The sequence below is a fragment of the Peromyscus californicus genome, unplaced genomic scaffold, assembly GCF_007827085.1.
Source record: "Peromyscus californicus insignis strain IS unplaced genomic scaffold, ASM782708v3 Scaffold_21__1_contigs__length_65335640, whole genome shotgun sequence".
NCBI classification, from domain to species: Eukaryota; Metazoa; Chordata; class Mammalia; order Rodentia; family Cricetidae; genus Peromyscus; species Peromyscus californicus.
Window position 1 is genome coordinate 55899214 of NW_026294514.1, and position 13911 is coordinate 55913124.

Consider the following 13911-nt stretch of genomic DNA (forward strand, 5'->3'; position numbering starts at 1 on the left):
CCTGGGGGAGGGGGACAGGCCTAGGGGTGTCTGGGGGAGGGAGTGGAGCAGAGAGCAGACTGAACAAGCACAGGACTGGGGAAGAGGTGGGGAAGGGGCTATAGAGCCCGGGAGGACTGGGGAAGACCACGGCTGACCAGCCTTTCTCCTGGCAGCAGCACAGCAATACTGCTGCCTGGGTTTTGATTTCTACTCCAAGGTGGAGGTTCATAGAGGTGCCGGGTAAGGCCACCTTATGTATGCAGGTGACGATGGCCATGGAGGAACGAGCCGTTCCTTCATGGAACTCAGCCACAGGTGGCTTTCCAAGGGGGGGGGGGGCGCTCCTGACAGGCAGGGACTAGAGCTTTGTCCCCTAGCACCGATCAGTTGTTACCATGGGTGAGCTAGCTCCTTGTTCCAGGGTGCTAATATTGGTGGGCCTAACGGGTTGGGGTGCCGGTGCCCATGCCAGCAGCTGCGTGTGCATGAACATCCCGCTTCTACTCCGTCTATTAGCATGGAAGAAGCTTCTACACTCCCTATGTAAAACAAAAGCAAGTGACAGTTACCCCGACACCAGAAAAGGCCAAGACCATCCCTTGTGTGTCCTCCCAAATGGGCCCACGCCTCTCCAGACATGCAGGGACTAGCCAGGCATGCACACACATGCATATACACACATGCATACACACGAGTAAGGGCATTCCGCTGTTCCAAACATGGCCGTGGACACCTATATTTGTATTTTTCTACATTTCCTCCAAGTGAAAACCCTACCATGTTTTACTCCGTCTAAAATATGTGCTAATTTTTTTTTTTTTTTTTTTTTTTTTTTTTTTGAGACAGGGTTTCTCTGTGTAGCTTTGCGCCTTTCCTGGAACTCGCTTTGGAGACCAGGCTGGCCTCGAACTCACAGAGATCCGCCTGGCTCTGCCTCCCGAGTGCTGGGATTAAAGGCGTGCGCCACCACCGCCCGGCAACTAATTGTTTTTTTATCTTGTATGAATGTTTTGCCTGCATGGATTTATAAACACACACACATATTTATGCATTTATATATACACACACACCACATGCTTGGCTGATAACTGTGGAGGCCAGAAGAGGGCATCTGATCTCCTGGAAATGGAGTTGTAGATGGTTGTGAGCTGCCGTGTGGCTGCTGGGGATTGAACCTGGGTCTTCTGGAAGAGCAGAAAATTGGCTCTTAACTACTGAGTCAGTTTTCTAGTCACCCCTAATGCTTTGTTTAAGAGGAGATAATAGTGACAACCATATTAATCTCGGTGTCCATTCCAAACATTTTGGAGAAGATATTTAGATTTTAATCTGTGGATGCACACAGTACTCTAAGATGCCTTGCACACATGCACACACACACACACACACACACACACTTCTCTAGTGATTTTTGCCTTGAACAGTATGACAGTTAATGTGACCTAATTAATTCTAATGTGTTGGTCCCATAATTTCAAAATCAGTCTTGGAGGTTGGCCAGAGTGCCAGACTGTAACTCAGGCCATTTTGTCCTTCAGCCTACAAAGGGTCTCACACACACATGCACACACTCACTGGGCTTTTAACCCTACCGTTGGTTTCCAGGAAGCCTTCCCTTGTTCCGAAGTGTGCTCTTAGAGGTTATGGTGGTCTAACAGAGGTGAGGGCCACAGAGTGGCCTTGTGTGACATCTGTCCATGTTGGTGTGATGTTTGTGTTCTTTCATCTCCTTTCTCACACCCTCTGACACGGAGCACTCTGTGGCACTGTGACTCCTTTTTGTGGCTCACCTGGAACGCAGCTTCTTGCTACCTGAGCTGTACCACACCAAAGCTTCTATTATTCTGTCAGATTCATCCGTCCCTGACAGGCCGAGGGAGCAGTCTCCTGATGAGACCGCAAGCAGGGGTGACTTGGCCCCAGCTGTCCAGAGCTATTTGAGTATGTCACTGTGTGATTGACTCACGGTTCCATCATCTGCCTAGAACCAAAAGGTCCCAGGTCTTCCCTAAGATGGTGGTGGCTGGTTTTCATGTCTCTCCCTGTTGGGACTCTGTCTCTTGTTGGGACTCTGCAGTTGACTAGTTTTGGGAGAGACTGGGGGAACCTGGAGGTGCTGAGCCCCCCAGGCTTGATGTGAGGCTGCCCTTCTGTCATTTTCTTCACCTGGGATTCGTTGATGGCTCCTCTCTGGCTTCCACATCACATCTTACCCATGAAAGTCAGCTTATCTCTGCCTTCAAAAGCAAAGCCCAGTGGACCTCATCCCTCCCCTCCTCCCTATCCTGTACCGATGTACATTCCTGGCTTCTCTGTCCACTCCTTGAACAACCCTTCCTGGCCTTGCTGCTCAGGGGCCTTGTGGCCTCTCTGTCATTCCAGCACACACCCACCCAGACATGCTGGCCTCTTGTGGCTCCTTGTAGTGCCCACCTCCACTGGGTGGCTTTCACTGAGTCCCTGTCTGTGCCTTTTCTGCTAGCCACAGACTCAGAGATGTATGGTCTCTTCTGAATCAACTCTGTTGTGAGCCCACACCCTTTGGGTCATAGGCCGGGGTGGTCTGGTCCCTGTGCCTCAGGGACCCACATTCCAGTACACTGGGTTACATTCGCTGTGTGTTGGTGGAAAGAAGGGTTGAGGGTGAAAGGGGGGTAGGTGGGGCAATGCATACATGGATGGGGTTGCTCGTTAGAGCAAGGAGAGGCCTTCTGGCCCTGAGCATATATTCTAGAAAAGCCCCTCTTAGCTAGGAAAGTTGTCTCTAGGAAGAAGAAGTGAGGTACTAGGGGAGAGATGGGGCTGGAAACCCAGGAGGGACTTGTACTTATGCTCTTTCCAGGAGTGGCCCCTCCCTATCTTCTCAGGGCCTTGGCAATCTCTGCAGAACTGTTAACTTCCTCATGGGGCCAGGTGGCTTGTACTCCAGAGCAATTGGAGGCCTGAACTATCATGCCAGGGAACAGAGAAAAAGGGAGGACATTCTAAAGGGGCCATGTCCCATGCTGCTGCCTCTCCCGCCTGCAGAGACGAGAGGTGGCACCCAAAGCTGGTGTTTATAGCAGAGCCTCCTTCCTCCTCACCCTCGGCAGGGCTGCTGCCTCCAGTGCTGTTGGGCTGTTTGATCCAAGTGGTTATTCTGGGGCAGGTGGTCTGTAAGAGCTGTGGGTCGCTTGGAACATGTAGGACAGGAGTTCACACATGGCCAGATGGAGGGTGGGCCTTCTCTACCAGATACCCGCTGTCTGCTGGAACCTCAATCCAGCCCTCTCTAAGGGAAGGCCAAGCACTTGTCCCAGCATCTCAGAATCCATCCTGTGGCTCCTGCCACCCGGCGCTTTTTCTACCTAAGGGGCCTCCTGCATAGTATTGAGACCATTGGATGAGCCATCTGCGCTGTCCCAAGGGGTAGGACAGCAGGGGAAAGAGATGCTGCAGACCCCAACAGATGCTCTGTTCTGTCTCTGGTGCTCTCTAGCTGCCTGTGCCCTGGCTACTCAGCTGCCGAGCCTCCACCTTGAAACTAAATTCCATCCCTGTTGGGAGATGTGTTCCTTCTCTTGTTCTAGGGCTGGCACCTCCCCCTGCACCCCCCCCGCCCCCCGCCCAAAGTAACCTACTCAGGCAGGCAGCCCTAGGGTAGTCACAGCTATCCTGGACCTGTACTTCCTGGGGAACCCTAGTGGGCTGAAGCAGCATGGGCTCAGGATTCAGTTTAGGGTCCAGCTTGCTTACAGAGTACATGTGCCTCCATCAGGTACCCCAAAGTCAGGGAAGGTGCTGAGGATTCCCATGAGCAGAGTAGAGCTGACTCTCTGCCTCTGAGTTGTCCCGATGGTTTCCAGTTGCTGCTAGGAACCTGGATGTGTAAGGACATAAGTGCATGTCCAAGTGCTCCCCACTCCACAGCAGCCCAAGTGCTCCTGTTCCTGAAGATTCGGGGACCAGATGCTGAGATGAGGATGCCAAAGGGGAGAGACAGATATACTTGACGAGGCAGAGGCACCTTGGGAGAGAGGAGGAACCCTTTCTCTGGAGGCCCACCTTCCCAGGGGGGTTCTTAGGTCATCCTGGAGGTGCCAATGTCTGTGGGACCCAGTATCTCCACCCCTGTCCCCCCAGAATCCCCTTCTCAGTGCTCACCTGGAATTTTGGGTTCTCTTTTGGGCTAGACTCAGCTGCACCGTCCTTTCTGTCTGGGTAAAGGTGCCTTGCCATCCACCTGAGCCCTCAGAGACCCACAGAGAATGAGGCTGAGGCTAGGAGGCAGGATGGTGAGATGTGGGGTATGGCAAATGACCAGACAGTGCCTTTAGAGAAGACATAGACTCAGTGTGGGAAATGCAGACAAAGAGAGTTTTAGGGTGAAGAGCCAGGAAGTGATGTACGTAATGGCCCTGGCCAGTAAGCAGGATAGAGACAAGTGGTGTCTGGAGGGCTCTGAAGGAGCAAGACCTGGCAGGCTATGGACACAAAGGGATTTTTCGGCTCCACATAGACTAGGAAGTCAATAGGGAGTAGCAAAAGAGGGCGGGGTCTGGGAGATGGGGCTAGAGTCTAGCTGTAGACCAGCAAGGATGGGCACCTCTTTTCAACACCCTCCTACATCTGGCCTCTTGGGAGAGGGGGCTGCTGCCAGAGTCCGTGGTCAGGTGACCATCCAGAGCTTCGGAGGAGAGGCAAAGGAGCTGTGGATGAATCTGAGAGGGTTTCAGATAGCAACAAAGCTTGAGTTGTGATGGAGATGGAAGCCTAGAACATGGGTACCAGGGTTCCCTGTGGAAGTTTGGGGACCTCTGTGTTCTCTGGAGAGGGAGAAGTGGGAAGCTAGGGTCTGTGCTACAGGCGGTGTAGCTGAGGCCAGGGCTGTGGCTTCCCTTGCTTGTTCGTTACCTTGAAGCCTGGGAAGGACATCCAGTTCTCTTTGTCTTCCTGCAGGTCCTGGCTCCCCCACACTGTGAAGCCAGGAGACCATTTCCGGCCCCACTGCTTATGGGAAGGCATAATTTCCTCTTTGTATTCTCCTGGCCTTATTGAGAAGCTGGATGTGTATGCTTTTGCTAATTCCTGGGCTCTCATGTGTTCTTACCCATGTTGGTTTTCATGATTTCAGTTTGTAACAGTTTTAAATAGAAAATGGGACACCTCCACATCTCAGCAGTCTTTGTTCTTAGACATAGCTTTGGCTCTCAGGGTCTTTTGTACTTCCATATGAATTTTAGGATTGTCCTATGAAAGATCTTATTGGGATTTTGATGGGGATTACATTGAATCTGTAGATTGTTTTGGATGGTATCAATATTTTGGCAGTATTAATTTCCCCAATCCAGATCATGATATATTTACTTTATTTACTTATGGCTTTTTAAACTTGTTTGTCAATGTTTTCTAGTTTCTAGTTTTTCACCTCCTTGGTTATATTTATTTCTAAGTATTTTAATTTTCATGTTATTACAGATGTGATTGTATCCTTAGCTCCTCCCCTTCCTCTTCCCTACCTTCCCTTGTCCCATCCACCCCGCTTTCCTTCTTGGCTCTGAGAATCAAACCCAGAACTTTGCATATGTGAAACCAGCGCTTGACCTCTGTGCTATATCCCTAGACAAAGCCTTGCTATGCTACCTAGTCTGGCCTTGAACGCTATCCTCCTGCCTCAGCTCCTGAGTCCTGGGATTGAAAGTGTTTACCACCACCTCTGGCCTTTTAGTTTTTCAGATGGTTCATTGTTTTCACGTAGAAAACCAATTGACTTTATGTCAGTTTTGCGTCTTAGTGCTCGGCTGGGGTTGCTTGCTAGCTCTCAGAGTTTTGGGTAAGTCTGTAGGGAAAGACACATGTCGCCTGCAGGGAAGATAATGCGACTTTTTCCTTTCAGAACTGGATTTCTTTATTTCCTTTTCTTGCCTTTGACTCTGTCTAGGAGTTCCAAGAAATAAGTTAAGTGGAAGAGGTGAAACAGAATCCTCATCTTGTTCCTGATCTTAAAGAGAGGTGTCTTTGTTTTTTGTCCATCAAATATGCTGTTAGCTGTGGATATATGTGGATATCTATATGGATATACCCACATTTAGTATATATATAAAATGCAATCCCTCCTAATAGCCTAATTTTATTCTTTAATTGTCAAAGTATGTTAAGTTCTGTCAGAAATTTTTTTTACATCTATTGTGATTACTGTGTGCTTTTCATCCTTTATTCTGTGACTGGATAATGTATCACATAGATTTGTGTATGCTGAACCTCTCTGCAGCTCAGGGAGGTAGCCCATTGGTAGTATTCCATGATTCCTTTAATGTGCTTGTGACACTGACTGTGACAAGTTCACAAGGACTTGCGGTTTTTCTTATGGTCCCCATTTCTAAATTTGGTGTGAGGGAGATGACTGCCTTATAAAACGAGTTTGTAAGACTTCCCACCACCTTCCTTTCAGCTTTTGGAGGGGTTTAATCCTCCTTTAAATGGTTTGTAGAATTCATCCACAAAGTCCTCTTGTCCTCCCGTGCTTTCATGTGGGACTGCCTGTCACTGCTGATTCAGTATCTTCAGTTGTTAGAGATTTGTTCAAACTCTGTTTCTTCATGATTTAGTCTACAGAAGTTGTATATTTCTAGGACATTCTCCGTTTCTTCCAGGTTGTCCAAGGTGCAGGTATAAAGTTAATACAGCAATCTTTTTATGATCCTTTCTATTCCTATAGCATCTGTTGTAATGGCTCCTCTTGGTGAGTAATTTTGAGATCATTTTGTCTAACTAAAGGTTTGACAGTTTTATCACTTGAGAAAACCAAGTTTCATTAATCTTTTGTTTTTCTAGTTTCTGTTTCATTGATTTCTGCTCTGGTCTTCACTAGCTTATTTCTGTTTTATGTATAGTTTGTCCTTTTTTTGTTCTTTGATTGACGTTAGCTTGGCTGGGTTCTTTTTTCCTATTACAGACATTTGTCACTGTAGATACTTCTCTTAGAACTGCTTTTGGTGCACTCCATAAATTTTGGTGTGTTTTAATTTTTTTCATTTGTCTCAAGATAGTTTTTAATTTCTTTTTTGACCTGCTGGTTATGAAGGAGTATGTTATTTATTCCCATATACTTGTGGGAATTTTTATAAGTTCCTCAGAGTGTTGATATCGTTTCATAACACTGTGGTTAAGAAAGACATTGATAAGATTTTAATCATGTGATCTGTCCTGAAGATGTCCATGTTCCCGAGACACACGTGCACTCTGCTGTGGATGGAATCACCTGTGTGCATGTTAGCCACTTGATCTTTAGTATTTTTCAAGTCTGTTGTTTCCTTGTTGTTTTTCCGTCTGGATTATAAATCATCACCACATGTGGGATGCTGAAGTTACTGTTTACATTCCTCTCTGATCTGACAGTGTCTGCTTTGTATATTTAGCACACATTTATCTACAATTGCTCTATCTGCTTGATGAACTGCCTTCTTTATGACCATATGGTGACCTTGTGATTTGGACTGGAAATCCATTTTGTCTGGTTGACAGAGACCCTTCTGTTGTCTTTCAGTTACTGTTTGCAAGGGATATATTTTTAAACCCCTTCTCATTTGGCCCATTGGTTGTCCTAGTTACCTTTCTAATATCACGACAAAACACCACAACCAAAGCAACTTGTAGAAAAAAAAACATTTATGGGGGCTCATAGTTTCAAAGTGTGAGTCCATGACCATCATGTTGGGGAGGAATGGCAGCAGGCAGGCAGGCATTGTGCTAGAGCAGTAGCTGAGAGCTTACATCTGATCCATAAGCATCAGGCAGAGAAAAGAGCCAAACCTTAAAGGCCCCAGTGATACACCTCTGCTAACAAGGCCACACCTCCTAATCCTTCCCAAACAATTCTACCAGCTAGGGACCAAACATCGAACATATGAATCTATAGATGCCATTCTCCTTCAAGCCATCACAATGGTGAAATTTATTTCATATACAATGTATAACTGGATCCCTCTAGCCCAACCTCAAAGACCTTCCCTATACTGGCTTCAGAACTCCTGGTCCTCCTGCCTTTGCCACCCAAGTCCCAAGTATAGTTAAAATTTTTATGTAGTTATTTTGTGGTTCATACCTGAGTACTGCATTTACATCATTTCCACCCCACCTTCTCCTTCTTCTAACTTCTTTCATGTCCTTCTACCCCCTCTCAATTTCATGACCTCTTCTTTAATTATTATTGTTCTACAGACAGACATATACACATGTATGTATATAACATACAGCCTACTGAGTCCATTTAGCACTGCTCATGCATATGTGCATTTTGGGCTGACCACATGGGGTTAGATAATCTATCCCTTTCTCAGAGGCCATTGATTGCCTGTAGTTTTTAATCGAGGAGTGGGGCCTTGTGAGATTCCCACCATCCATGTTAGCATGTCAACTGGTGTTGTCATGGTGCAGGTCTTGTTTCAGTGACTATAATTTTGAAAGTTCAATGGGTACAGCTTCCCTGGCATGTCTAAAAGGCACTTTCTTACAGCACATGTCTGGGTCCTCTGGTTCTTAAAATTCTTTCTGCTCTATGTTCTACAATGTTTCCTGAGCCTTAAATTCTATTTTGAATTGGTAGTAACTTTTTAGTTGCAAAAATTATATTGTTATTCCCCACCCCATTTTATGCTAGTCTTTTTATATTGCATATCCATTAACAAACCATTGCAGCTACATTAAAAAATACATTTGTTTGTTTTCACTCCTGAAACACTAGCATTGTCAATAGTTTAAGCTCAATGCACTTCCTTTGATGGAGTGGCATAGCTTCATGCTTTCACGTTGCTGGTTGGTATCATGTCAATGTGGAGAGTTCCCATTGGCATGTCTCATTAGGCAGGTATAGGCATGACACCTGGGAATATCTTTATTTTGCATTCATTTCTAGGTGGCAGCTTTTCTAGGTATGTTCTTGGCCTGAAGTTATTCTTTCAGAACTTTGGTTTCATCATCTCATTTCCTTCTGCCCTCCAAGGTTTCAAAACTCTGACACACACACACACACACACACACACACACACACACACACACACACACAGAGAGAGAGAGAGAGAGAGAGAGAGAGAGAGAGAGAGAGAGAGAGAGAGAGAGAGAGAGAGGTTCCTTGTATGTGATGGATCTCCCACTGCCTTTACAAGTCCTCATCTCTGGCTTTTAGTTTGATTATGTCTCAGGCATCCATCTTCAGGTTGATCTTGCTTGGAATCCTTTCAGCTTCATGACTCTAGATAACCTACCAAGATTTGGATAATTTCTTAGCCATTATGTCTTTAAGCCTTCAGACTCATTCCCTCCCCTTCCGGGGCTTCTCTAGTTCTTTTTTTGTGAGCACCCACAAAGGCTTGTCCTAACCTTATAGCTTCGATTCCCCCCTTTCTCTCTGATAGTACTTATAGTTTCAGTTTGCCTGTGATATGGTTTTCAGTGTGTTGGATTTGGTGGTAAACTGTTTTTTGCCATGTTGTGATTTTACAAATCTCAGCTTACCTTACCGGGGTTTTTTGACTTTTCTTTCGCTGTGAGGATCTTGCTGCTTCTCTGTGGGTGACCCCAAGTCTTTTGTGTTTGCTCATTATACACTGCCATCAGCCACTGACTCTTTGTGGTGGGCCCTGGGGACCAGCATATGCTTTCTTGGTCTCTCCTGAGAAGCAGGGCCTTGTGGCTCCATGGTCTGTCACTTGGGGCTCAGTTCTGGCTTCCACCACAGGTTTAGGTCTGAATCTGACACACTAATCTGCCTGTTTACTGTAGGCTCTCAGTGCCCACCCCAACCCTGCCACAGAGTTTATCTGAAATCTCATATAGGTTGCTGACTGTGAAATATTCACACCTCCCCTATGTTTTGATGTTTGTGAGGAAAGGGGTTCATCTTACAGTCTCCTGTGTTCCTGTATCCTGTTCAAATCCATACTTCACAACACCTCATCATGACAGGGTGGTTGGGCTGATTGCCTGGACCAGTGCTTCACATTCTGAGGACTTAACACTTTTGGCTGGCTTATTTCAGATTGAGCTTAGATGTGGGTCTGTGCTGAAAATGAGTGGTCCTACTCATCCTTTTGGGATGTATAAAAGGGAAGTGTTTAGTTACTGAAGTCTTGCTTTTAAGGGCAATTCATTTGTCCCCAACTTGTGTGTACATGGGGTTGTCCTGATCTGAGAGGAGTTCCTTGCACAGGGGGAAAGCCTGCTGGGCAGTGACTGCCCCTATTCCTTACCACACAGTCATGGTGTCTCAGCAAAGCAGCTTGCGAACTGTGAAGCTTTGCTGCTAGAATTCCTAGCGCCCCACCCACCCACCCACCCACCCAGTGTCACCTCGATGGCTCTCTAACCTCCTCCTTTAATGGCTTGGAATGTATGGGCATATGTATGATGAGTATGGGTGAGTGCACATGTAGGGGCTAAAAGCAGCACATTAGTCTGTAGGATTGCCTGCAGGCATGTGGGATGCTCATGGGGGAGCTGGCTGCTCTGTTACAAGGCCGTTCAGGATGCCCAGTCATGGCAGAGAAGGGACTACTCTTTAGCTAGCCCTTGTTGGCAGCACTGTGGCAGCACTTAGATGCAAGGTGCTGACCTGGCATTTGTCTGGTACTCAAAGGGCAAGGCCGTGGGAGTCACTGAGCTAGTCCTGGCTTGGGCCTGGCTGCTGACTCCTGTGTTGGGTACTGGTCTCCTATGTGTTTTCCTGTTTCTGACAGGGAGGGTGACCATCCCGCTGCTAACGGACCAAGAGCAGACATACAAGGCGCCCACCGGTGTCCAGCTCAAAAAGAACCTAAAGCAGAACAAGGTGTCCAATATGAGATCTCGAAGCCGAACCAGGCGTCCACAAAGGCAGACAACCTACTGGACTGCTTGACACAATGTTCCATCTGCACTCACCAGTGAGCACCTGATTGCCCAGCTCTCTCCACAGGGCTCTACTGAGTCTCTACCTCACTCCATGGCTGTCTATCCTGGCCAATTGAGGGGAGAGAACTATACACCCTCCCTCTCCCAGGGAGGAATCTGGGCCACCTGGCATCAGAGCTTCCCAGGACTTGCAAAGAGGCAGAAAGTGAGGATGCGGTTGCCACGCTGGGCCTGGGCACTGCAGGTATCCTTGGGTAGGATCTAATACCCAGCAGGAGCTTGCCCTTTGGAGGAGCCTCCCTTCTGGGAGCTGTTTGGAGGTCTCCTTGGGATTCATGGCCAAGAAGCATTTGTGGGGTGGGTTTTTTTTCTGTTTCCTCGTGCTTGAATAGTAACACTGTAAATGTACTTGGGCAGCAATGTGGGCCACAGCTCCCAGATAAAGCAGACATGCCACACCTGGCTGAGCAGGGCTTCTTTGAGTCCTGCTACTGAGTAAGCTTTCTAGCCATGGAGGCTGGCACTGTGTGCTCACAAAGGCACAGGTCAGCTCCTTGAAGTGAGGGTGAGCCAGTCCTAAATTAGCCTTAGGCTGTTTAGGGTCTGTCTGCAGCTGCAGGACACCCCAGAACAGACTGGAGTGGCAGGACATCCTTGGTCCGAACACTGTTCTCCTGGGTACCTCAGAGTACCTGGCAGGAATGAGAAACTTTCTATGGGCAAGACAATGACGTGCATTGAGGGGGCTTGGAGAGGTACAAGGTAGGTGGGGCCAGTGCAAGCTGGTATCTTTGCCCTGGTATTCTGGCTCCGTCCTCCCATGAACTTTGGCATGTTCAGCTGGCACAGGCGGGCATCCTCCCAGGCAGGAATTGGAGATGTTCAATGGTCACCACCCCATGGAAACCCTAGTACCTTGCTACAGGTGCAACCCATGCTCAAACCCCTTCCAACAAGCCCTGATCCGTGCCCTGCTGTTGTGCATGCCACGCTCACATATACACAAATGCAGTCTCACCAGAGTTACATGAGGTCACGTCCACTGTACGTCTCCAGCCTTTAATTCATACAAGGACTCAAAGAACACACGTTACCCACTGGCACTGAGTGTCAGGGAGCCTCATGGAGGAAGGACACAGTAGCTTGGCCACTATCCTGGCTGCCCTGTACATCATGGGTGCTGCTGTCCTGACACGTAGGCACTCATATCCCAGAGCCCAGATCTGGCTTCTGCCACCCCTGCTTGAGTAGCACTAGCAGAACTGTGGCAGAATGGGTGTGCTCAGGGAAAGGACCCAACAAATCCACAGACCCACTGCAGAGAATACCCATCCTGGGCCAGGGGACCGACTACCAGGAAGACCTTGGTTCACTGTGCTGGCAATAGCCTCCTTAACCCAGTGGCCAAAAAAAAAGGAAGGAAAAAAAAAAAAAGGTTGGTAAGCAGCCTTTTCCAGGCTTCTGCATGTCAGGACCACTGTCTTCCTGGCTATAGCAGCTCAGCATCCCCAAGGCCCTGGAAGAGAAGCTGTGACAGCTTCGGTAAGCCAGGTGCCCCCAGGTCTCAAGGCCACAGGAGGATACCTGCTTCCAAATGGTGCCCTGAGCCTCTCCAGTGCTGTCCAGGAAGACTGAGATGTAGCGCTCAGTGGACAAGGACACCGAGAGTCTGAATGTGCATGTCTGTAAAAGCCCTTCACTGTCGATGCTCCCCTAACTCCTACAGAGTTGCCTGGGTCAGGAAGGGGCCCAGGCATCCTCCTGACTTGCCGTACCAGGTCCCATTGACCCTGAGCTGAAGTTTCACCAGTCACCCAGCATCCCTGTGGCCAGGGGAACCTTTAGAAGCGGGATTGAGGCCTGATGTGGCTGGCTATTCCCCTGAAGTGAGGTTCCTTGTGTGGACCCCCCCCTCCCCCTGGCCAGACTTTGTGAACCCATATGAGGGGACAGAACACACCCTCAAGCAGTATGGCAGAGCTGAGCCCAGTGTGGCCATGCCAGCTGCCACCTCACCTACATCACACTCAAGGAACCCCAGAGAGGATCTTCTTGGAGGACCACATTCACTGGGCTCCACAGGGGCACAGGGTCCTGGCCTGGTATGTGTGGGGATCCTGGCTGCAGAGTTTCTTCTGAGTAGAAGGTTTCATGCATAAACGTGAAGGCCCTGCCAGAGCCTGGACAGCAACATACAGGCAGCCCCTGCAGGCTTCCTGGGGAGCTGCGGGATGGGCCTCAGTCTCTGACATCTGTGGCCCTTGGGGTCTGGTGGGGAGTCCCCAGTGGGAAGAGGCGGGAAAGGAAGGCACAGGCTCACTTGAGGTCTCCGATGGGCTGTAGCCAACAGCCGCCCTTCTGGTTGGCCTCACGAGCTTCTGGAGTGGTGCAAGAGGGTAAGGGAGAGTGTGCAGCCAGAGGTGCCCCTGAGGTCCCTGAAATACATGGCTTTTGGGGACACTGGCTCGCAGCTGACCTGATACGAAATTAAAAGCTAGGGTGACAGGCGCGGTCAGACCCAGGAGGCCAGCACCCCATGCACCCTGCCCCAGCACTCAGAGCTACTGTCTCCTCATCCTGCCCTGGGCCTCGAAGGCCAAGAGAATTAAATATTGTCTGTTGCATGTTTTGGCCAAGACAGTCCTTGGGGATAGGGGGGCAGTTACCGCCACCTGGGCCTGGCTGCTGCAAGGACCAAGGTGACGAGGAAGGGCAGGAAGAAGCTGTGGGGCTCTGGGCAGCTGGAGGCTGAGGTCTTCTGTCCTTCCTGCTCTGACAGGCCGGGGAGGGCATGGGTCAAGGGGGTCCGGGAACTGGAGCTCTTCTTGCTGACCCTCCGGCCACAGGTGTCATCTGGGCAGCCACCTCCACTGCCCGAACCACTGCCATCATCACCTGGGGGAGGACAGGAGGCTGCAGCCAGCTCTTCCTACCAGGGACCCGGGGGCTGTGTGACACTGGGAGTCCGAGCCCCGCTACACCTGAAGACACAGGCCCTAGGTCTGCCTCCTGCTGTCCCCACCTGCTCCATGACAGCCAGACGGACATCCTGGCTGGGCTTCA

At 49.1% G+C, this 13911-nt stretch overlaps 2 protein-coding genes across 6 annotated transcripts in view; one reads left to right on the plus strand and one right to left on the minus strand.

The window, feature by feature from the left end:
* The window catches only part of Ankmy1 (ankyrin repeat and MYND domain containing 1), a 52563-nt gene extending 41257 nt beyond the window's left edge, over positions 1-11306 (plus strand). For both annotated transcript variants that reach the window (XM_052750380.1, XM_052750379.1), the window contains one exon: positions 10695-11306. In XM_052750380.1, coding sequence (XP_052606340.1) covers positions 10695-10855 — 161 coding nt within the window. In that variant the 3' untranslated portion in view covers positions 10856-11306. The remainder of the gene's footprint in view (positions 1-10694) is intronic.
* Positions 11307-11876: 570 nt separating this feature from the next.
* Positions 11877-13911, minus strand: part of Gpc1 (glypican 1) — a 28544-nt gene continuing 26509 nt past the window's right edge. For all 4 annotated transcript variants that reach the window (XM_052750382.1, XM_052750381.1, XM_052750383.1 and 1 more), the window contains one exon: positions 11877-13743. In XM_052750382.1, coding sequence (XP_052606342.1) covers positions 13511-13743 — 233 coding nt within the window. In that variant the 3' untranslated portion in view covers positions 11877-13510. The remainder of the gene's footprint in view (positions 13744-13911) is intronic.